The 25,122-nt window shown below is 42.1% G+C and overlaps 1 protein-coding gene across 4 annotated transcripts in view; it reads right to left on the bottom strand.

Moving 5' to 3' along the window:
* Positions 1–2,180: 2,180 nt before the first annotated feature.
* Positions 2,181–25,122, bottom strand: part of LOC119116326 (membrane-associated guanylate kinase, WW and PDZ domain-containing protein 1) — a 37,695-nt gene continuing 14,753 nt past the window's right edge. For 2 of the 4 annotated variants that reach the window (XM_037241638.1, XM_037241631.1), the window contains exons 4-16: positions 19,764–19,883; positions 18,122–18,295; positions 15,605–15,767; positions 15,016–15,080; positions 13,505–13,666; positions 11,824–12,316; positions 11,114–11,633; positions 10,607–10,670; positions 10,121–10,534; positions 6,635–6,835; positions 6,273–6,496; positions 5,613–5,751; positions 2,181–4,294 (exon numbers count right to left, since the gene is read on the bottom strand). In XM_037241638.1, the coding sequence (XP_037097533.1) occupies positions 3,381–4,294; positions 5,613–5,751; positions 6,273–6,496; positions 6,635–6,835; positions 10,121–10,534; positions 10,607–10,670; positions 11,114–11,633; positions 11,824–12,316; positions 13,505–13,666; positions 15,016–15,080; positions 15,605–15,767; positions 18,122–18,295; positions 19,764–19,883 (3,653 nt within the window). In that variant the 3' untranslated portion in view covers positions 2,181–3,380. Of the gene's footprint in view, positions 4,295–5,259; positions 5,364–5,612; positions 5,752–6,272; positions 6,497–6,634; positions 6,836–10,120; positions 10,535–10,606; positions 10,671–11,113; positions 11,634–11,823; positions 12,317–13,504; positions 13,667–15,015; positions 15,081–15,604; positions 15,768–18,121; positions 18,296–19,763; positions 19,884–25,122 lie in introns of all 4 variants that reach the window. The other 2 variants (XM_037241645.1, XM_037241650.1) reach the window with 2 other exon arrangements.

The raw sequence follows: 25,122 nt of genomic DNA, 5'->3' as shown, positions 1-25,122 counted from the left end.
CAATACTTCACCTTTTCAAAATAAAACTGCTCATTGTTGCGTTATCCTCGTCAACGGAACTTTTCCATCACTTGTAACCCTTTTTGGTCATTTAGCAGAGCAATTGACAAAAAAGGTGAAGGGCTTATCTTCCAAGCCACGTTAGACCGGAGAACTTCCAACTTTGCATCATAAACTTGCAGGTTAATTAATACAGTAAGTGTCTGGACTCCAGAGAGAAAATCTAGTTGCAAAAGAGAACCGTCACCGGAAATGAATGATGGTACACTATGCTGTATATTAACCAGGAGGAGTGTCTTATAAGATTAGGGAGACATATCCAAAAAAAGACAAAAAGAAGACCAGCGGGCCTCACAGTGAATTATTTTTAGCTGCATTCCTTAAGTGCTCCTACTGTGTGTGGACGCTCTTGTGTCTCTGTTATGCTCACACAGGTGAGATAATATTAGCGTGGGCCTGTGGGAAATGTAAAATCCCTGTTGTGGTCAAAAGCAGGTTTAATAATTTACACGGAGAATCTAGATCTGGATTGTATTTTATGATAGATGTGCTCTCAAATTTTTATCAGCTCAGCTTCTGGCCATGATTCTCAAGTTAACATTCAAACTTTCTCTCCAAAGAGAATATAATAGAGCTTTTCCATTTATTTCATGCAATGTTAAGGGAAAATGCTGGATATAGGGCTTTCTTTCAAATGATCTGTCATTGCTATTGTGGAAATTTTATGGATGAAAAGTATTAGCAATATCGTTATTTTGGTTATTTGAAAAAAAATGTGGTATTGCACAGCCCTACCAAATACATTACTATTATGTTATTGTTATTATAGCATCATTATGGAAATAACATGCTGGAGGAAAAAAACAAAGACAGAATCTTCAGTGCTTAAAATAAATTCATCTAGAAAGATTAAGAAAAAAAAAAAAGAAAAAAATGTCGACCAGTGTTATGTTTAAAACTATAACATGGACAAAGTATGTTTTGCACAATATATAACAAAACGAAAAAAGAAAGAAAAAACGTGAGAAGAGAACGATTGCATTAGAGCGATTCGGCTGTATTGTTGCCGCCACCTGCTGTCCAACCGTGGTTCCTAAAATAAACTAATAAGCGACATGATATTGGTTCAGCACTTTATTTTCACTTTTATTACAACGTGTTTACACTTCAGACATATCATCTGCTTTGGGAACTAAAAATAAAAAATAAAGTGAAATTGAATCGACACTGATCAGGAATTTGGCGGTGTCATTCTTCCGGTATTTCATCAATTTTGGAAATAAATCCAAGAACGTGTGAAGAGGATTTTTCCAGCACGATAATAACAGTCTGTTTTATGAAAATGTGTAACTTTCCCTTCCGAATGGCTTAAGTATCTGATAACCTGAGTAATTGAAAAAAAAAAAAAAAGGTAATCTATAGAAAAATAACATCTCAAAGTTTCTCTTCATAATGTCTTTTCAATTGCTGTAACACAATGAAAAAACACATTGTCATATTGAACACAACACCATGAATAATGATGAGATGTTGAGCGATTTACAAGGACCCCATTAATTCCAATTTATGATTCACAGTTAGACAATGGTCGGGATGACGCAGTTTGTTACCAAGGAAACGTGGTAACGTAAGCATGGGCATACAAATTGAAACCCGCCCACCTGCTGCATACTTTAGGCATTTCTCACTAACTTTGAGGAAAAAAAAGTAAGTGAGCATCCTAATTCACACTCAAGTCGCATAGAAGAAAACATTCATGAGCCAGGCGTGCTGGCACGATCAAAAATCTATTCGGTCCTTCACAAAAGCTCTTTCGTGTACTTTCCATCACGCAAGTGGCAATATAAATGGACAGCTGTTGCGTGACATATACAGTAGAGATGAATAATTACGGACATGTACATATTTACAGAATATATTTTGAGTGGAGAATGCCACACCTTGAAGAAAAGCGGCTTTGAAAGGGGGATTTGCGTCATCACAATTATTGTGAACTATACAGTGGAGCGTGGGCCGACTACACGGAAAGGGAGGGCGGATAATTGCATTTTTATTGCTTGGAGTCGTCATGAGGTATAAATGAAGACTAATGCAGACTTTTTAAAGGAGCAGATACTTTACAGAAAGGAAGGAAGTGAGAAGCAGACAACCGTGGTGCATATAAGTCCCATTCAGATATATTTAAAATTAAAATGAAAAAAATGTCTTTTCATTGTTGCAAAACAATTCAGTTGAAAACAGAAATCTCAAAGTAGGAGAAAAAATCGTAATATAAAAAGTATGTGTATTCATATTTTATTGAAGCACATTTGAGAACATTTAGTCACATTGGGCAGAACTATGGCACAGATTGTTGACTTCCAATTTTGATGATGTATAGATTTTTTTTAGCACATGAATGAAAAAGTTCAACCTGTATGTGTATTTTATGCATATTTATTGTATCTGTTTTAATTTAAGTTACAAAAAATATCCGCTCTACCGTATTACCCTGGAACCAATTTTAAGACAAAAGTGCAACAGAATAAAGGGAAAAGTGACCCAGAGAAACAAGAAAATACCTATAACATGAAATATTAGCCAAGAATCAGCTGTAAAAAGGCACGAAGAATACAACCACAAATTTTGGGATAAGAATCCAGAACAAGTTCCAGTAGAAAAACAATTCAATTGGTCCTCATCAGTTTCCATTCATGGGGGATAATGGCGCCAGACAGATGGGGAAAATAGCGAGGACTAAATTGCCAGGGGAGAATAACAACTTGCCAAACAAGCACAGATACGGTCCCACTACCTGAGAAGTACGTTGCCACACTGAAATGATCAATTGTGCAAATATTCTTCTATTTAGATGATTAGACTGCAGAACCATGTTTTCCATATATTAAAAAAAAAAATCCAAGATAAAAAAACAATTAGACTGACAAGCCGGAAAAGAGCGGTGACAGTTTAACGGCATGTTAGTATCATCAGATGTGCCACGGGGAATGATCAAATTTTTATTTAACTGGTCTGAGAATTATTCTTTTTGCTTTGCTATTACTTTTCAAGCATGGCTGCCATAATCGCTATAAGGGAAGCTGTTGAAGAAGCTCTCCGTGTGTTTTCTGTGTAACTGGTACCATGATATTTTTCCATGCGCATGATCAATGAAAATGACACCTGACTACTCACAAAAAGTTCAGGATCAAGTAGAAGATGAAGTAGAAGCTATACAAGTTAACTTCATTTCATCTTCTGTAAACTTTGGAATGGTCATCACAAATGACTGCAGATAAGGTCAAATGTTTTTGTGATGCGGCAAACCTTTTGTGAGTAATGTTTAAGGTTGTGAATTGCCATGGTACCAAGTGAGTGTTGCCGAATCAACAAAATTGCATTCAAGTGGCATCGTCACTCCGCTCTGTTTGTTGGCCCCTGGGCCTCGACGACAGCCCGTCCTCCGCGACAACCCGGGCCACCCTCTGCCGACTGGGAGCCAGCCAAGGGCCAGGCAGCAGGTCGAGCGTTTGGCCGAAGATGCTGGCAGCGGACACGGTGTCGTCTGATTGGCTACTTCCGGACTCTGACTCATCGTCCCTCAGCTGATTTAAGGAAAGTGCGGAAGTGAGGAAGGAGAAGGGCTTCCTTTGAGAGATGGAATATGTCCTTGTGTCACTTGATAATTCTTCCTCCTGTGCATCACTTGAAAGCTCATCTTCCGCAAACCTCTGAAGATTTTCTTCACCCTGCTCGTCGTCATTATCATGGTCCACGGAGCCCTGGAGGTACTTGATGTGACGGTAGCCTGCGGCGATTTCCCCCATTTCATCAGGCTCCTCCTCGCTCTCCCATTTGGGCCTGGGAAGCTTTTCGTTAGGACTCGGAATTGGCAGCACACGTACTCCCTCTATGTCCTCGTCTTCTACGTGGACCTTGTCTTCCAGATCCTCCTCCAAAGGAGCAACTTCCTGTTTCTTCTCCTTCCTCTCTCTACTCCTCTCTCTCTCTGCTCTCTTCACCCTCCTCACATGACTGTCGTTCGTTGGCAGGGCTTCTCTGGGTAAACTCCGAGATGCCCTTCTCCTAGAGCCCTCCCCTTTCCCGGGTTGTGAGTCGGGGCTCCGCAACGGCGAGCGACTTCCCGTTCCCCGCCTTCTACGCCTTCTTGTCCCTTTCTCTCGTCCGTCCAAAGACTTGCTTCTTCTCTTTTGCTTGGAGCTGCGCCCCCTCTGCCTGCTGGGGTTCACTGCAGCCATACCCTGCTCCTTGGGGTGCCGCAGGCGGGAGGGGGAGGTGATTCTGTGCTCATGGCCTGGAGGGAGGGGGTGAGAGGTAAACAAACATGTTTGAGGAGCGTGTAGTGCAATTTGATATCAAAGTGAGTTTTATCACGCTTGAGATCTGTATGCAACTGTGCTTCTCAAAGTACAGTGGTGCCTTGACTTTCATTTGCTCCATAACCACACTCAAATCACATCTCAAACTATCTTTTTCCATCAAAATTAATATGAACAAAGAACACCGAAAATACAAATTCTAAATAAATGCATTGTTTTGCAGAGATTTGAAAATATATGCCATTGTCTGTCTACATGTGTTGCTGCAGCATTTGTGTTCAAATCACTTTAAAGGGTAATAATTGCCGCAACATTAATGCTAGGTTTGTTAGTCAGTTTGTCATTTTGCATTGTGTTAATGTTAAGCTAGCATATTTTCATCAGAGAGGTTTGGTTAAACACACAGCATGAAATTCTCTTTTGTTTTACATTAAGATGTACAGTCAACTTCACCTGTGAGTGGCAATAAACAGCTTGAAGCATTTTTTTGGAGGGGGCGGTATTGTTCACTGTCTGCCACGGTGCTGCTCTTTGTCAAGTTCTTTGAAGCCATCTAGCCATTTTTTGTATAGAACTCAAGATGACAGCTTGTGTCTTGAAAAATTCACAAATTGGATCGCTTGCAAGTCAAGGTACCACAGGTACATTATAATCCAGGGTTGAGGTCAAGTGGACAAAATGTTTGAGATATGCATGCTATTACTCCGGAGTTAGGAGTATTTTATAAGTTTAGAGTAGACAGTAATGATGTTATTGAGAGCTCTGGGCAGTCTTTTTTGATTCAGTATATATTACGCAGAGTTGACATTTGAGGAAGTTGTAAGGAGCTGTACTCATGCTATGTTTAACTGCTATTATTCCAAACACAACCGTATGTGAGGACACATGCAACGGTAGCCGAGTGCAAGAATGTAGAGAGACAGAAAATGGGAGAACTAACAGGAACCATTACCAACCGCGTATTCTCTGTCCGTCCAACCACATAGAAGCAAGGCTCGCCTAATTTGGAGTTGGTCATACAAAGAGACAAACTGGAGAGCTCCACTGAGAGAAAAAGAATGGGCGGAATGAGGAGGAAAGACAGGAGAAAGCAGAAGAGAACATGTAAAACCAAGAAAGCGGAGAAATATGAGTACGGATGCGTTACAGGAAGGAAAGTGTGGCCAAAAGACAAGCGTTAGACAGGATTCTAGTAAGCGTTCATACAAAGTAGAAGAAGAAGCCCTTTTGAAGACCTCCTATTCTCATGCCAGACTTTTTCACTCAAATGTACAGAATGTTATTGCTTCTCACCATAGTCGGGCACATATCCGTTTCCTCTCTTGAGGACCAGGTGGATGCGGTGCCCTCCTTTGCGGATTTGCTCCACCGCCTGACTGTGAGTCATCCCCGCCGTGCTGTCTCCGTTGATCTCCACAAGCTGGTCACTCACCTGCACGTGGATCAAAACTGTCAACTGTTCACACTCACCTTCACAACATGACGAGCACAACACATTTGAAGGAGATGAAAAACGCTGCTATAATTGGCCAATTATTGAAGTTGGCTGTGATCACTCCCACAGCAGCGCAGCGCTCCCTCTCACGGTTCTTGCCATCACTGGCACGGCTACCGCAGATGATAATATCATCACTGGGATCTTTACCAGCTAAAAATAAACAAAGTGCCTCTAGCTGTTCTTTCAAAAAGGAAACTGTGGGTGATTTTGCAAGAACAGAATTAATTGCAAACACACTATAGCTTTGTGATTGGTCCCCACCACCAGTGGTTCACCTCGAAGAAAATCAGCGGGCTCCTGACAAGATGGATCCTCTGGGTTTTGGGAACTCACAAATACCATGAGGATTCAGCTTGGAGGCAAGGTTGTGCTCATGTGGTCTTTGGGGTCAGCCATGTTGGTGACCCCTGCACTCTAGGGACCCTGCATACACACTATGAGAATCAAGCAGTCACCTGGATCTTCTGGCTGCGCGAGGCAGGCCCTCCTTCCATCAGTCCCAGGACGTAGAGGCCCATGTTGTACTCGCTGCCCCCTCGCAGGCTGAAGCCAAATCCCGAAGGGCCCCGATCCAAGTTAACGCTGTAATACCTGGAATCACGTTTGGGGCGCGACTTCTGACCCTTCCTGTTTCTGTGTCCGAGGTCATACTCAGTTGATTCTGAAAGGTTGGTTGAGTCTGGAAAAGATAATATTGCTGATGTCAGAGCTGTTGTGCTATTTGTTAGCTCATCTATGGCATTTTCTATTATGCGTTTGCATTGCATTTGGACAAATACATTTGGGAACGACGAGGCCAATGGGGCGTTTGGCTTACAGGCATTTGGCCGGGGCACGACAGTGAGGCGTAACGTGTTCCCTGCTCGGCGAAGGATCTGCGCCAACTCGCGGTGAGGCAGCGTCACCACTGAGCGTCCTTCTACGGCCTCCAGTCGATCCCCAGGCCGGATTTGACCGCTCTTGGCTGCTGGGCTGCCTCGGCGCACTGTCACAAAACGATGTGGCAGAAGAGATGCGGCTGCACAGGGAAGAAAGGAATCGAAACGAAATAAATTCCAGAGAAGTGATGTTCCTTGACACATGTTCACGCCAATAATATTTCTGCTCACCCATACATGAACTAGAAACTCAGATAGCGGACATGCATTTTATTCATTCTGTTACCATACTTGTATGTATACTGCCCCCTGTTGGCCATGTTGCACATACCAGAAGGAGTTGCAATGAATTGCACCTTATAATAACAGTGAGCACATTGGTGGATTTCACAAAAGCTGCCTGAATTTTTTTCTTGAGTAACATTTCCCACCCTGGTTATAAATGCAATTCTCTACAAGAGTCCCTTCTGTTGGCAACAGCTGGCCCCACTCAGCTCTTCTCAGCCGCGTCCCTGTTTAACCTACACAGCAGCATGAAGAATTCATCCAGCTGAGGCACGAAGACTTTCTCACACAATGGATAAAAATAGACAATTGATGGCATCGCCACAAATCTAAATTGCCTTCACTTCATGTTCAAGTCATAGCGATGCAAAACATTAAGAAACCCCCCCCGAAAAAAATCCCACAACACCATTATTTGTATTTTGACCATTTTTAGTCATTCTTTGCAGTGGATAAAGAATATATTACTGGAACTGGGAGTAGTTAATATGTCTGTCTCCATGTGTTGATGCACCTTTTGTCTTCATAAATGCACTGCTTAAAGTGTTATATCACTGGCGCATAGATGCTAATTATTAGCCTATCTATGACTTTCAACATTAAATGTTCCCATTCAGCTAGCAGACTTGAGGTGTCCGGTTTTGAATACAAAGAAGCGGTAAATCTGTTGATTTTGTTTTGTTGTAGAGTAATCTGGAAGCGGCATCAAACACCGCTTATATTGCAAATCAACCATTTATCTTGTCAGTAGTTTATAGACTACAATGAAAATGTTTATTTTATTCAACTGTACCAGCAAAAGCAGAAAAAGTGTTCATTTTGTACAGGTCCCTTCATTTGTCTTGATTCAGAGGCCATGTGACATGTTCATTTTGGTCTGATAATCTGGGTGGCCCGAGCGGAAATGGCAATCAGGTCAAAGCTTTGCAAATAGTCTTCTTATTGCGTATAATACAGCAGCAGCGGAACATCAACCTCTGCCAGAGAACGCGTTCCAAACCCATGCACAAGCCCCGACTCACGTGCAAGCACAGTGACTCACTCAACACACAGACGCAGATGTGTTGAGCCAAACACACACACGCACACACACACCACCACCGCCATACAGATGCGCCCAAATGTCTTCCCTTCCTATCAATTTGTTCTTCCCTCCGGCATTCCGTGTTGTCCTGTCCAGAGTCATCTCACCGCAGCCAGCACAGTAACAACGTGCCGCAATGAGGAGAACAACTACTGCCCAGCATCAGCACCAGCTTCCCCCCTCCACTCCACCTTCCGCCATCATGAAAAAGCCACTCTACACAACCCGGATCAGCTCGTGCAGCCTGCTCACGTCTGAGAAGACAGGTTCCTGTTTATCCTGAGCAAGCAGCATCTGTCGGATGTGTTACTAAACATGCATTTGACAGTGCCCTGTTGGTTATTGAAAGAGTGCATCACATTTTAGGAAAAAAATCACGAGACCAAAACAACACTGCAGCTTCTTTGGTATTTTGAGCATTTTTCATTTTCTGCGAAAATATACTCTCAATACTAATGTTTGTATTTTAATTAAACATATCCCTATTAATTGCAGAATAAGAGAAAATCTGTAGTTTCTGTCTTAACTATCCTTTTCCTTTCCAAAACACCAAAATAACATGTAACACATCTTAATTTAGTTTCTAAATTACGTCACGGCCGTACGAGCATGTGGATGCAACTCTCACATGGCACACAGTCAACACGTCTGGCTGAGCAAAAACTTCAGGCTCAATAATTCAAAGCCGATGCACACAACTGAATAAAAGGACAAAACACTGCAGCGAGTCAAAATCAAGAAAGGAGAAGCAAACAGAGCAAATCGTTACGTTTCGACTCCTTCACAGTCCTCAAAGCGGACTGTAGTCTCTCCAGCATGGCTCTTGAGAGAGTAGCGGTTTCAATGATCAACCAAGAAAACTCCTCAGTTCCGTGTCATGCTGTTCTCCAAGACGCCGACGTTCAGATGTAACCGGGAGCTCAAATGCAGGATGTTCCCTCAGTGCCACAGGAGCAATTCTCTTAAGCAGCCAGTGACGGAGAGAGCAGTTGGTGGGTGGGTGGGAGGCAGAGAGGGAGGGAGGGAGGCTGGGTTTTAATCTTTGGAAAAACCAGACCGGACATTTTTACTGCAGAGTATAGGAGTCATGAGGGAGGCGGAGTGGTGAGGGAGGGAGCGTGAACAAGTAAGGAAGAGTGAAAGAGAAGGTTACGTTGAGCGACAGGGACGACTTCATTCTGGGACATGACAGGAGATAAATGAGGGAGCGCAAGTACGCAATGAAGATAGAGCAGACTGGAGACAGGTGCCACCGCAACATCAATCTGGCCATGAAAAGATGTTTTAATCGCGCAGGTTGGCTTGGCCCGTAAAGCAAATTGAAGTGCACCACGCTGGAACAGAGGGCAGCCAATTGAAGACAAAGGATGTTCTGACTGGGCCATACATCATAAGGATGCGCTTTACACTCAACAATCAAGACAGGATGAGACCCCTCACACTTGGGACATAAACTGTCTTGTCAGGTGGAAGCGCACATAAATGCTGTTGTTGAACTGTCATTTCGTGTAAGCATACAGAAGCATCTGAAAATGTTAGGTGATACAAATAGGAGTTTTATTTTATTCTTTTTATTATTTTTTTTAATTTTATTTAGTATATTTTCCAGTAATCAGTGTAAAGATAATTTGTTTAATTTTTTTTCTTACAAATCTCTATCAAGTCATACCTGTGTGCTGTCTGTGTTCTTTGACAATATAAGCAATGAACCAACCAAAAGAAAGATGAAACTCTTCTTTCATCAGAAAGAAAAACTTTGTTTCTTGTTTTTCTAGTTGTTAGTATACTAATATTGATTGTATTATTGATATAAATTTTAAAGCTTCACTCACACTGCATTACCAACAACCAATATATTATGAACTATAGTTGAGGTGCAGGCGAGGTGCATTTTTCTCCACATGGGGTCAGCATCCACTCGTTCCACACTGTTATAAGCGTGACTGTGAATGTGTGTGGTTCTGTAAAATGTCTCATTGAGCAGCAAATGCTTGTGAGTGCACAGAAATTTCGAACATGTTCAATAAAACTGTGACTGTCTGAAGTTGTGACTAACCTTTGATGTTTTCCAGATCCTGAGAGGCGATGACAAAGCCGAAACCCTCTCCTGGTTTTCTCTTCAGCTCCACATCGAACCCTCTCAGGTGTCTGGCCCTCTCGTCTTCTCGCATTTCCAGGCCTGAATCGGGTTCTATGACTCTGCCATCGTCATCCTCCAGACCTGTACTGATCCAGTCCTTGGGCTCCATGGTCAGAGTGACCGGAATGGACTCCAAGAAGCTGGTGCTCTGGATCAGCGAGGAACCTGTCGAAAACGTGGATGGCGGCGTGCCGAATGACGTACGGGGTACAGGTAAGGCATCGGTGAGGATGGCCGAGCGGTCTGAGCCACCGGGCGGGGGAGGCGGATGGAGCAGAGGAGGGGGGAGTCTCCGAACGGAGCTGGGGGAGATGGCGGATTGATAGATACCTGATGACAAGGAAAGAGAGAAAACAGTAAGAAATAAGCAACTAAAAAATCAAATGTTTAAAGTTTTTTTACCTCCTCTGTACACCAACAGAGTGACTTCCCCCTGTTTGGTGTGCTCCTGAAGAACCGTTTGTACCTGTTTGTGAAAAATATGATGTGACAAAATGCCAATATGTCGGAGGGTAACAGCTCGCAGCAACCTTTTTTTTTTTTTGATTTTTGGAACAATGAACTGATTGATAAATTTTCAATTATGAACTAGGAACTGAACTGGTTCATTTTAAAAGTTGTGAACTGAACTTTGAATTAGTTCATGTAGAAAATGAACTTATAAATACTTTCCAAAATGATTTGATATGTGGTATATTTTGAATTAGGTATGGCAATGACTACAATTTTTTTGTCAAATGTCTCACTGTGAATGAATTTCACAGAAGGATTTTTGGGTGAAAAAAGTACAAGAGTGGAAAATTTTGAAAGGTTAAAACAAATACCCAGGATAGTGATCATTTTTTGATTGATTGCATTAATCCTTCATTCAAATCAGTTATTGATTCAATGTGGTCAAGCGTTTCCTACCTGAGCAAGGCTGAGACTCTGCACATCAGCTCCGTTAATTTTGACAATAGCATCCCCTGGCTGCAGAGTGTTGCATTGCTTCCTGTCCCAGACTCTCCTGACGACGGTCATCTCGCCCCCTGGCCCGCTGGCCATCATGCTGAACCCCAGGCCTCTGTCCGCTTCAGTCTGCGCCAACGCCACCGGCACCAACTCGCCTTTGCCGAAACCCGCATTTGCCATCTTGCCGAGACCGGACGTTGCGCTGCCGTGGAGACCGTTAAAGCCGCGGCGAGGGCTTTCTGGCGTCAGAAGAGGTTGAAGGTGTGAGGGCTGCGGCCTGAAGAGGCGGGCGTGAGCGCTGCGGGGGCCGCCCGGGGATGACGACGGCCTCTTGGGTGACAGAGGCAATTGCAGGCGAGACACGGGCAGCGTGCAAGTGGATAGGTCGCTCTCCGATGACTTGATGGATGTGCCGAAACGTAAAGGATGCTGGGGGGTTGACAGCGAGTTGTTGTTGTGATTACGGATCATTGATGCCCTGACAAGGAAAAAGACGTTAGGAAATGAATCTTTTTTTTTTATATATATAAAATGTGTCGAATCACAAATTAAATCCTGTTAAATCAATATTACAGTTAACCCTCACTCATTCTTGCTTTGCCATTAACATTCTTTTTTTTTGGGGTTAGGGTTAGGGTTAGGCTGTTCTGTTGTTGGCTGTATCTTACCTGTGTGACCCAATAGCAGAGACAACTTCACTATCACTCTGACTGGCCAGGGTGGGGTCAAGTGACTGGAGTCGGGCTAGCGTTCTCAGGGAACGAGGCGGGCGTGTCAGGGGCGGTGAGGCGGCGTTGCTCAAACTAGAACGTCTCAGTGACGACTGTCTTCCGGCAAAGGAAGCGGCGTTTCCGTTGGCGTCGAGAAACACGCCGGGCTCCACGTAATCGCCGTTTAAGTGGCGGCTCTGGGGAGTGGGCGTCTGGCGCCGAGGTAGATGGTGAAGAGGCTCAGGCTGCGTAGTGGTGGGTAGTAGGAGGGGGTCGTTGCTGTCCAGCAAGCACTCTTTGGGGCACCCGTCGGGGTTGTATAACATGGGGTATCCTCTTCTGACGGCGATATCCACACCGTGGCCCACGGGGACGGATTTTAACATCTCCACCACCTTTTTGTGAGACACTCCCAACACGCAAACGTCATTGACGTACACCAGAATGTCCGCTACCAAAGCACAAAAACACACATTGAAACAACGACTAGATGATGACATGAAGCTTTTAGAGAATTTGCATTTGTCGAATAATTTGGTGACGACTCCACATAGAAACAATTTCCCCCCCCCTGAGTCCAGGAGAAGGAAATCGACTTTGCAGAGGTCTCGTGGTGCGTCACCACGAAATAGGCCGCCACCCTTTGGTATATTGCGTGGGTGTGGACAATTCAAGCGACTAATCCTCAAACGCAGCCTATTAACAGATATCGACTCAATCGGTCCCTACAGGCAGTCTGCACTCTGCTTCCCTTCAGCGTCGATCGCAAGTTGTTCCGACATTTCGGTGCCAGCGTGTTTACATACGTCGGCGAGTCGAATGCTGATATGATCGCCAGATTAGTGCGGTGGGATTAACCACTGATTACGATATACACTTGCTGCAGAAGATCAGCAATTTTCAGTCTAATCCTTAAGAGGTTGAATAGAAGAGAGAAAATGTTGAAAGGGCTTTGCAATATTTCAGGTCCTTACGATGCGCAGTCTGCTGTTAAAGTTTCACACTTTGAAATTTTCTTTGAGAAGATCATCTGTGGTGTCATGGGATATTATCCAATTTCACTCAGTGCGTTCTTATTACAGTGGTGCTTGCAATTTTTTTCAGTTTGAACTGTCGTTGGGCTGACATTTTGTTTTGACTTGTGTTGTTTACCTTGTAGTGAAAATGAAAGTGTCAGATGTGAGTGAGGTGAACATGAAGTCGATTTGACAAAGTAGTTCTACGATACGTTTAATATTCTACAGCAGAAGAATATTTCTAGATGTAATGAAACTGATAAAAATGAGGACAGGTGGAGCAGCAAAGGCAAAAAAAAAAAGCCTATTTTAGTTATGTGTTAGGAAAATTTATTGCGCATGCATTTGTCCAATAAAAAATGTATGTGAAATGAATCAGTAACTTAATTACACTAATAAACCTATTAAAAGTATATAATTGATCAAAACATCTACTTGGGTAAATCTAATTAATGTCACTCATTACTTGCCACCTCTGCAAGGAACAACATATGGAGGTAGCGCTGAATCGCAGCTGGGGTAGTGTAGACTTGCAATGCATCGCACCAACGTTCACCTTTCAATTTTCGGTGCGATGCACTGCAGTTCTGCACTAATGACGTGGCTGCTGAGTGCACAGTCACCTGTCCTGAGAGCCGAGGGTCCGCTCGAAGTCACACTATAGACCTGAAGGAACTCTCTTGGCTTACTGCCTCCAACTATGTTGAAGCCAAAGCCCCGGGAGCCCTTGATCATATGTGTGCGCACAAGAAAACCCTGAAGCTCCTCTGGGTACTCGGTGAACCCTGAAAAGAATGACACAAAATAAAAAAAAGAAAACATAAGTGAGCATTTTAACTCAGAGGGAAGTCAGTCATAAAAGCGAAAGGACAGCCGTGGGGAGAGCACTGGCGCAAAAGAGCAATAAAACACTTTGAGTTGTGTTTGTGCGACTTAATAGTCGTTGACAGGTTTTAAGAGTGAGGGAGGAGAGAGAGTCAAAGTGCACCAGATGGCACTTCCACAAAATTAGTTGACTAAGTTAACTTGCACTTAAAATGAGCCCATCCATCCATTCATTTTTCATAGCACTTATCCTCATCAGGGTCATGGCTGAGCTAACTTTGGGTGAGAGGTGCAGTGCTCGTTGGACTGGTCGCCATGAGCCAATCACAGCGCACGTATCGACAAACACTCATGTTTGTACCTACGGATGGAAATTCAAAAACGGTTCTCCCCTGTAATCCGATTTAATGGATTTGTTTGTTTGCTTCAGGATTCCTTCCGACGATTGATTGATTGATTGATTGATTGATTGATTGATTGATTGATTGATTTGAAATGGGATTTTCGTATTTGGAAAACAGTGAACATACATCGTACATAGTTCATTTGCATTTGTAGTTACAGGAAACAAATCTATGTTTTCCAGACTAATTTACTCAACAATCACACAATATACATTAATAGTCATGCCAACAGATGTACATTACAAAATGTCACTTTCTGTAGACGTAACAAGTAGGATTGAAGAGGATCTGCCATATCAGTAATCTTCAAACATAACTAGATTGAGTTTGAAATACTGTTTTAATTTTTCTTTCAAACTTAGCATCAAAGAAAAATGTCGCCATCTAGTGATCTACAGTAGAATTACATGCCAAATAAACAGGAGGCTGAACGAAACAGTACTAAACTGTACCAAAAGAATCCGCAAAATAATGGGACTACAAACATACAATCCGGGATGAAGGGGGGTTCACTGTAGTTTCTAAATTCCTCGTCTTAAATTCTCTTGGAAAATTATTTGGAAATTTCATGAAATTTACCAGACATACTGCCCCGATTTATGCAGCGAGTCGTGATGAATAGCATAAGAAAAAATGTCGAGCGTGCCGCCAGCCTTAGTTGAAGAGCCTGGCAAATTGCCACGGACGCCGAGCTTTCGGCCTTAATCACTCAGCCGTCCCGGTTCAGCCAAAAGCTCATTCCATCTCATTTGACTTCAACCAGCTGGCTGTGGCTGTTATTTCCGTACTTGACAAATATGTAGCGTCGTTTAAGCTGCTCTGTGGTGACACGTGCTACCGCTGTCCCGATAATGATGCGCACAAATTGTAAGGACATAACAAAAGAAAGACAAAAAGTGGCTCACATTCATTTTTGTAGAGCGACTCCCTGCTAGGAGCTCGAGGACTCTGCCAGCTGGTCCTCTTGTGGCTTTTGGAGACAAAAGGGAAAGGAAATGAAAAGAAGCTTCATCACAATGGAGGCACACAAAAAAAAAAAAAAAAAAATTTACAGCATGGAGCATTTGCCTCCATGTCTGATACTCATCATTGAAGTTAAGGATGAGTGCAAAAAAATTTCTGGTCAAAAATTAAGAAACCCCAAAAAAGGATTTGTAGGGAGCAGATCTCAGCTTCTCAGTAGGCTGCAGTAATAATAATATTCTTCGCAGAGGATAAATAATATATGCTTGAGCGTATTGTTGTATTAGTCGTCTACATGTGCTGCTCCACTGTTTGTGGTCTAATATCAGTCACTTAAAAGGCAATTAAAACTAAAGCGAAAACTGAAAAGTTCACTGCCTCCATGCAAGACTCGTATCGTAGTTTGTACTCGCAATTCACAGCAAAAAAAAAAAAAAAACCTCTCAAGTCGGGTCACTAGTATCTTGTGTGATTTCCAATAGGGTTGACTCGATTCTTTTTTTGCTAACAAGAGGACGTGAAAGCACTGACTCAATGTAGTGAGAGTCTCCCGGGTCGCTGAAAGCCTGCTCCCAGTCATCCGCCATCACGTCTCTCCCTCTGGCTACAGCCCTGTTGCCCACAAAGCCGTTTTCTAGGATGCAAGCGACCCCACCACTCGATGCCCGGTGCCCCGTCGGTGAGCGATGTCCTCCTGTAGGATGTCAAGAAAAAAAAAACGAGTTGAAAGGTGACGTGTCATCGACCACATGCATCCCATGCTGAAAAGGAGAGCAATGCCCCGATGCTGGCATTTCTGCAAGTCCTGAGGTCAGCATTTCTGTCAATTTCCTTCTCCCTCTCAGGAGGCAGCATGTGTGACTGTGCATGTATACCACTCGCAAGTAGGATCATTTTTTTCCTAATTGCCCTTTAAGACATCCTTCAGCCATGAGCTCCAAGGTGGACCTGAATGATGTTGATCACAGGTCGGCACTGGCCCACCCATCCTTACAGTCTGAGTTCAAAAGATGACTCAGCACAAGCTGGAGGAGATGATTCCCCTCTTCTTGGACCACATCCAAATTGACACTTTTATGCATGACCATCACGAGAGTGCCATCCCATGCAGCGCCACACACTGCTCAGCCATTGTTTAAGTTAAAAAAAAACATTTTGATGTATAAATTGATGTATGGAGACAACTATCAACAACAAATTCCGTGACCATGCTCTTAAGTCAAAACAGTTCAATCTCAACTCAGCTTCACCTATTGAAAAGATTGTCAATAATCTGTTCCAGCCTCTCCAGAACCCACAAGAAAAATGTTTACTTGTGTTTTTTGGAATAAGAAAAATAACACTCACTTCATAAAACATATTATACATGTTTAAACAGAATGTAAAGAATTCAATATGTAGATCAGATTGCAGATAAATTCATTGCAGCTCCTTCTGGTTTATGTGGCTTGGCCACCGGGGGGAAGTATAATACAGTCATCCAGACACAAACCAATCAGATTTTCACAACTACTTAAAGAAACAAAGTAAACAGCAATAATATTAGTAACTTTTCACTGAGGATAAAACATATACAGATATACGTACATTAGTGCTGTTCACAAATGAGTCCGAATTAATTTACCCGTTTAATTGGGCATATGATATTAATAATCGATTCAGAATAATTTGCAGACTTGGATGAGACGGGATGAGATGAGTACTTCCCGGAATTTCCCCGAAATATAGTAACCCCCCCCGTTCATTACCGACCTCCACTGATTTGCAGGGCTCAACCTATAAACCATCAAATGTACAATAAACATAAAAAATTAAGAACCAGCAATAAATTCTGGAGCCATAACGACATTACACAATCTGATGACCTTTCATTTTACGTTTTTTCCCTCCGTCTCCATCACGGCATTGCAGGACTTATCTGGTTAGTGCCATGCTTACTTGTCCTAAGGGCAGCCCGACCTTGCTGTGGAGCCAGTCCAGCAATCGATGAAGCCGCAACCCCACTGAGAGTTTAGAGCATGCTAATCGCACTAATGACTGATTCATTTCAAACGCACACTGAAACTACGGCGACGGGTTATACAATTGAACTTTTAGAGGGGTTCAATATAAAGCACGCTTGTATGATAAAAGGAGCCCTGTATCATCACCAGTAGCGGGTTGTGCTTTTGGTATTTGGGCCTTTAGTGGGGATTTGCAAAACTAAAACCACCGCTATTACGTCTCAACTATAGAAATGTGGACAAGATCTGTCTATAAATAGATAGAGAGAGAGAGAGAGAGAGAGAGAGAGAGAGAGAGAGAGAGAGAGAGAGAGAGAGAGAGAGAGAGAGAGAGAGAGAGAGAGAGAGAGAGAGAGAGAGAGAGAGAGAGAGAGAGAGAGAGAGAGAGAGAGAGATAGATAGATAGATAGATAGATAGATAGATAGATAGATAGATAGATAGATAGATAGATAGATAGATAGATAGATAGATAGATAGATAGATAGATAGATAGATAGATAGATAGATAGATAGATAGAACACAGTTTAGTTAGTTTTGCAAACAAGTCTTCGTTCAACTCATCAGTACAGCACTGATATTCGTGATATTAGTATATTAGTGGACCATCTTTTCAGTCCATTGCTACAAGGGTTGCTAAAAGGGCTAAAGCACCTCAACCTAGGTTCTCATTAGCATTAAGCTAGTGGAATACAGGTCTAAGCGCTGGTTGTTTTAAATACACAAGATGTAATTCTCTTTCTTTTATTTTTAGTTTGACAGTTAAATTTAACTAGGAGTGGCATTAAAAAGCTTTTTGATCAGTTGTTCACTTTTTGCTGAACTGTCGCTTGTTGTCAAGTGAGTTGATTTGAGTGATTGCCATCAAACATCTAGATCAAATTTGTGCACGCAAGTCAAAGTGAAAAGAATCATCAGAACCAAGAAAAAGGAGTAAAATAGATCATTCGTATCTCAAGGTACGACTGTAACATGATTGAGGTTGTAAATGTAGGTCAGCCGTCCCACCGGCCAGCAATGCTTTGTGACTCCTTATTGATACTTGCCCGGGAGGCCCAGGTCATCGTCAACATGCTCAGCTTGGGCTGCAGCCTTCTCCAGGTTGCTGAGCGACTTGCTGCGCGTGCGGAAGTTCCTGAGCAGGTTGCGGTGTTCCTGGTAGGTGATGGGGGGGCTTTCTGTACTGATGTGAACAGGGCGAGGCGTACCGTAGTAATTCCCTGAGACAAACAGGGCAAGGCGCAGTTGGAGTCATGTGCATATACTGAAAATAAAAATCAACAATGACACCATTTCTGAAGCTACAACCCAGACATATGGAACTATTTGTGTGACTGCAACCTTTGTGTTCATATATCCATTATTTAAGGGCTTTACACTTCAATGGTGTAAAGTAGTCCTGTCTACAGTGTTTGGACTTAGTACTAAGCTAGATGACTTGTGTAAGTTAGTTGGTGCTTAGTTAAGTACACATATGATTATTTGGGTTTTAGGTTTAGTTTGACAGTATATTTTAAGTGGGAACTGACTGACTGACTGACTGACTGACTGACTGACTGACTGACTCACTGACTGACTCACTGACTGACTCACTAAGTCACTGACTCACTGACTAAGTAACATAAAAACAGCTGTCAAACCTCTAATTTCAAACTAGAAGATTAACTTAAAATGTAACCAATTATATTTGTAAATAATCATATTATAGATGCTATGAGACCAAATAAAGTCCACTACAGTGAGTTCTATAACGATTTGTTAACGCTTCTCTAGAAAGAGTCACCTTTTAATGCAATATGTCAACACCGGGCGACGTGTTATGAAGTGGCATAAAGCTACTCGCCTTGTGTTTTTAGCTCAAACAATCTATCTGTCAATTTCACATGTGAGGCAGGTAAGGCGCGAATAATTGATTGCTCCCATTAAATGCTCATAAATTATGGATGCTAATACACGCGACCATTTTAAGCCTTTACAAAGGTGGAACCCGCGGGGCGTCTGCAAAATTGGAGCTAAAAATGAACACTATAATGCAATGTCACACCAATAAAACAAATGATTGAGCATCTTTTGCCTAACTCACAAGGCAGAGATAAATACCAGTCACCTGATTTAAATAAAATAAACAAGCACTGATTCGTCCATTTTAGCATAATTACACAAAACATTGTTTTGAAGTTGTGTATTTTTATTTGTCACACTGGAGTTAATCTTGGCTTAATGCAATTTTTCAATCAAAGTAATGGATAATAACAGTACATTACATTATGTTTATTTAAAGAACGCTATGGTTGAAATGATAGAAGTAAATTTAAATTAAAGTGAAAAAAGAGGGGGAAATCAAAGCTGTAATTTGAAAGAAATATAATATGCATGTTTGCTTCACTGACTGACACAACATTGCATCGTCAAGCCACCAAATGATTACATTTTGGCTGCTGCTTATAATATGCCCTTTTTTTCTTCTTTTCGTTAAAAACATGGAACCACATAAAAACTCCATGCAGGAAGGCCGGAGCCGATACTCGAAACCCAAATGTTTCTGTTCGGCGCAGGTGCTAACCACTAGTTCAGCAATTTGCCTCTGTGATGCTCATATTGCTATTTAATTAATAAAATGTTTATGTTGTATCGTGCTGACACGAAGCAATTCGAGATGTGACTAATGACGCGCGCCACTGTGTCTACCTTTAAATTTACCGCTCTCCAGCAGCGCTCCCGACTCCTCCAGAGAAAAAAACTCCTCAATGGAGACAAAGTTATAGTCTGTCCCGGGGATCTCTCCCACTCTAGGCGGTCTGGTCGTGCCTGGGAAAGGAAGAAAACATGAAATATGAAGTCGTACATCAAAGCAACGAGGCTGGAAACGCTGTAAGCTCTTAAGTGGATAATCTGCCAATTAATCAAGGCAGCGTGCTTTTATCCGAGGGTCATAAATTATAGCAAAGCCACTGACCTCAGTGTTTAAGCTAAACAGCGATTCAGCAAGCTATAAATAGTCCCTAAAGCATGTTTGTAACTCATAGAGGTTTGACTGGCTTGACACTTTGCTTACATTTGAAACACAAGCGAGCAAATCCTCATCAACACATTGCCTCTCGTCCTCATCTTCCCAATTTTAGAATGCAGACATGTACGATAATGATCAGTTTCACAAAGCCTCCTCCACAGCCAGCCGCCATCTGCTTTGCTCCCTTTAAAAGTCACCATTGTGAACCGTACAGTTTTTTCGTTAATTGCTCCTCTCTTCACTCACTCAGACAAACTCACTGCTCCAAGTTTATTTATAAAACACAGTGACAAGACCCCAGCATATATTTGCTCTCTGCTCACCATGTATACCACCACCCGCAATCTCAGTTCAAGCAGTTTTATTAGCGAATTGAGTGTATGGGGTGTGACACTTCTCAGAACTTCAGAAGTCTTTTCCCAATGCAAAGTCCAGTCTGTCTGACTAAGTACCGTATTTTCCGCACCTAAAAACCTCAAATTTTCTCAAAAGCCGACAGTGCGCCTTATAATCAGGTGTGCCTTATATATGGACCAATATTGAGCCACTACAGCAGGCGTGTTCAAAGTCCGGCCCGCGGGCCAAATGTATATATCTTATATATGGACAAAGTTTTAAAATGGGCCATTCATTGAAGGTGCGCCTTATAATCCGGTGCGCCTTATAGTGCGGAAAATACGGTAATTGTTTTAACTAGTCAAATGTGGTCAAAACCAATCAACCAATCCAAATAGTTCCTTTTTTTTTTTTTTTTTAAATCGTAGCACTGTTTTTGTCACGAATCTCAGATTGAGAACAAAGTTATCAACAAACAAAACTTTTGTGCTGTTCAGGCTCCTGATGGTGCAGGCAATTCATTTAGCAAGGCCTTTTGATTCTGCTAGATCGATAGGAATTGAATGAAATATTAATGAGGCACTGTGAAAGTCTTTCTATTGCCATTGCAAAGACGGAGCACTCGGATGATCAATGATCTGTCATCACAATTGATTCTTGTTGACCTTGGCCTGAAACAGAGCAAAGAAACAACACCACATCATTACAAGATCACCGAGGTGAGGTGCCAAAACAAACTCTTTATTGTGCCATTTTACATCTGGCAGACAGACAAATCTGGGGGGGGAAAAAACCTCCACCTGTTATACACCTTGATTGACCTCCATAGAGTCATTTATCTCCTGAGACAAAATCACCCTGAGTGTGTCCCACTCTCCCACGGGAGCACATCTGATGTTGGCGCCCAACACCCAGGCAGCCAATAAAAGTGATTAATGCACCGCTGTCCTGGGAGCAGTTCGTCGCACAGAAAGTGAGAACTTGGCAACACACACACACACCCACACACATACATTGCTTGGTGGACACGCACACTGGACACACAAACATTACTGTAGTCATCATCATCCATCTGACCAGTCTTACTAAAGCTATTTTTGTGTGGTAGCAAGAAGTCTTGCACTTACTGTAAATTCCCACTTCTCCCATCAAACGTTATTTGCAAGATTTTTAACAAAGAAAAAAACAAAACAAATGGGGAAAAAAATGCAGTAAAGTACTCATGCTGTAATTAAGTCGAAGGATAGATTTAAGCAAACAAAAAAATTATAGATTACTGGCAATTTGCTGCACAAATAGTTTTAACGTGTACATGAATTACACATCTGTGCCCATGAAGCAGGTCACCATGATCAAAAAAATATTCATTTGTGCCCACTAAAAAGGTACAAAATACAAATTTGCAGCCAAAAAAAATTGTAGGTATGACATGCACAAAATTAATTTGTGCCCAGAAAATCCTAATTTGAGTCCATAAAGTAAGTATAACAACATGCATATAAAATAATAATTTATGGCAACAAAATACAATTTGCGTTTTTGCTCAAAATAGGTTCTGTGCTCGCACAAAATACCAATGTAAAAAAATAGGTCAAACGTGTGAAAGAAATGATCATTTGATAACGTGCACAAAAAACATATTTGTGCCCACAAAATAACTATACTGTACATACCAATGATTAATTTCTGTCCGCAAAATAGCAAGTATTTTTCTCCCTAATTTATGTTCGTGCCTTTCATGTTGTGCCCCATTGAGTTTTGCCTGCAACAGAAGGTGCACTCAAGGAGAAATCGGAGATCAGGAGGGATGAGAAAGAAAGATGTCTGAGGAAATGTGCAACACAAGGCGTTTGTTATCTCCGTCTGCCCCTGCCCTCGGGCTTATTAACACTCTTCCTGATCCACCTGCTGATTCTGTAGCTAATTATAATGTTTATATTCTGGCTCATCTTCCAGAATGTATCACCATTGTTTTCTGCTCTGAGGAGGTAACGTCCATATGTGCTTGTTTTTAAAATATATGAAAAGGCTTCTTGCATTAATAAATGGATGGAAAATCCTTTTTCGAGGGTAAAGGGAAAGTGTAATGTACACGTCTAGTTCACCTGAGGAAAGGTCGTCAAATGTCAAGGTGAAAAAATGACATTTACTGAAATTCTATCACTGTCAACTTTCAAAATGGGTCAAATTTGACCCAAATGGGATATAAGGGTTCAAATTCAACAACAAATCCCCATGACGATATCTGACATGTGAATAATTCCGCTCCTCCCCTCCGGACAAACACGACGTCTCCAGCTGATATAAGTCTGGCACTCATTATCTATGCGCCCTCTGAGGAGATCCACATGGCATGTCAGTGCCTGCGGGGAGAGTCCGGGAAGGCTTTCGGGATGGATTATTGACATCTTCTCCGTCGCCTGACCGTCCCTGCGGATGCTACGTGCCGATCCTCGGGGACAGGAGTGCGATAGAGATTGACAAGGTAATTACACAAAAGCCCGTATCAACCAGCAGACAAAGCTGTCCGTCAAGCTCACCGCACACAAACCGCTAATGACGAGCGACGCAGTTGAAAAGGCCACAGGCTCTCCTTCGCTGTCTCGCTCACCAGCATACGAAAATGGTGATTCCAATCTCTGACTGTAATTAGAAAAGTCTTTTATGGCAGAAAGGCGAGACGGCGAAGGGCCTTGAAACAATGACTTTGCGTTGGAAACGGGCGTATAAATCGCAGCGATGGGGAGGGGGGGGCAAATGCTGAGGAGGGTGCTTTGAGGTCGCAGACGGAAAATGACAACAAAAGAGTTTGACAAAAAGCTTTCTGTTGTGATGTGGACCTGGAAAATCACGTCTGCGTCTGTCCACAAAAGCACATTAGGCCATAGACGGTGAGGTCAAGGCAAATCCAGTGCCCCAACTTTGGAGAGACAAGCTCTCATTTCAACTCAAGTGACAATAATATTAAATAGTTCTTCAAAAAAGAGATTTCAAGCTGTTGTGGAGCACTACCAGTTGAGGTTTACTGTCAAACTAAACAAGGGGAAAAAAAGAATTACACTTTGTGTACGTAATACAATCAAACAACTTTTCCTAGAAAATGCCCCAATTGAGAGGCTAACAGATAGCATCAATACGTGGTTGTCCACGAAAAATGGCTGGTATGATTGCAGCTTACTAAGTCACTCTTTCACACTGCCCTCTGGTGGCCAAGACAGGAACAACAGAAGGAGCAGCACAATTAATTGACTTGAAGTATTAAATCATGCTCCACAAACTGTATGATTCCTTATATTCCATTCAATGATCGTATTACTTTAAGCTTTAATATCTCAAATTATTATTAAACAAAACCAAATTAAACATGTTTATTTCTGGGATTTTTTTGTGTTGGCATTTAATGTCATTTCCATTTGTTTCAAGGGACAAAGATGATTTGAGTCACAGAACAAATTTAGGTAACTTGTATTTCAAAGCACCACTGTCAATTATCCTTACATAACACCCATTTGCAACAGACGCTTTCCCGGGGCCCATTTCCCCTCGAGGTTATTTGTAGCGTAACATTCATTTGCTTGATTCTGTCATTCATTTCCATTTTTATGCACGGCGGCTTTGGAATGCTATTTCCTGGATCAAAGCGCGTTGTCTTATGACAAGCCTTCAAGAAACGAGATGTTCTTTAAATAGCACAAAGGTACAAGAAGGATACAAACAGGATCGAGATACTCGGGAGGATGGCAAGCCTTTTCTATCCTTTATCTAGTTACTTGTAAGGCGAGCAGGCTTTAGTGAGCATTCCATCCATCCATCCATCCATCCATTCATATTTGAGCGCTTATCTTCATTAATGTCACGGGTGAGCTGGCGGGGAACACATCATGTGTAAATAAACAACCATTCACACTCACATTCGCTTTGATGGACTGTTTCGAGCCTTAAATGAACCCACATGCATGTTTTGGGAATGTGGGAGGAAAACCAGACTGCCCATGCAAGTTCCAGTTGAACTGGCGTAACTACATGACAAATCACAAAATTATGAGAAACCCTGAAATGTATTACGTTATATCATCGTATTTATCACCTAAAAACATTTGTCAGGTTATATTTGGATGTAATGTGTGGCAGTTTGAGGCAATAGTAGGATTCCAATAGAATAAAATTAAATAAAATCCAGGTGATGTATAACTACTATGTAACTCATAACTCAACAAACTCATATGTTGGGGCACTTGTTTGTCAAGACACAACTTTTTAATTCAAATTACGCGAGAATATATTTTCCCCAAACAAATTAAAGTTCTATTTCTCTCTTTCTAAGAGTCAACCTTCAATTTTGTCTGGATTGTTATTTGCAATATAAAGTTCCTGTAATTTTGCACCCTTACTACCTCCTTGTCCACTGCACTGCCTTGTGAGAGCGTAAATGAAACTAAAAGTCAATTGAAAAGAGGAGCAACGTACAGTACAAAAGGTCCCGAAGAGGGCCACAAGGAGCCAGTGACGAATCCTCATCTTCAAAGTCCTGCTACATCAAGCCTAGTAGCCTCATCCTCGAGGAGAATCCAAGAAAATGTGACTTCATTACGAGTGCTCGTGACAGCTGTCAAGATCAGGAGAGCATGCGTGTGTGCATGCACACATGGTATCGGCATGACAACAACAGAATCTTACAGTGTCATGTCAACAGATCAGGGG

The sequence above is a fragment of the Syngnathus acus genome, chromosome 2, assembly GCF_901709675.1.
Source record: "Syngnathus acus chromosome 2, fSynAcu1.2, whole genome shotgun sequence".
Lineage (NCBI taxonomy): Eukaryota > Metazoa > Chordata > Actinopteri > Syngnathiformes > Syngnathidae > Syngnathus > Syngnathus acus.
This window is presented reverse-complemented; position numbering and strand designations above follow the sequence as displayed.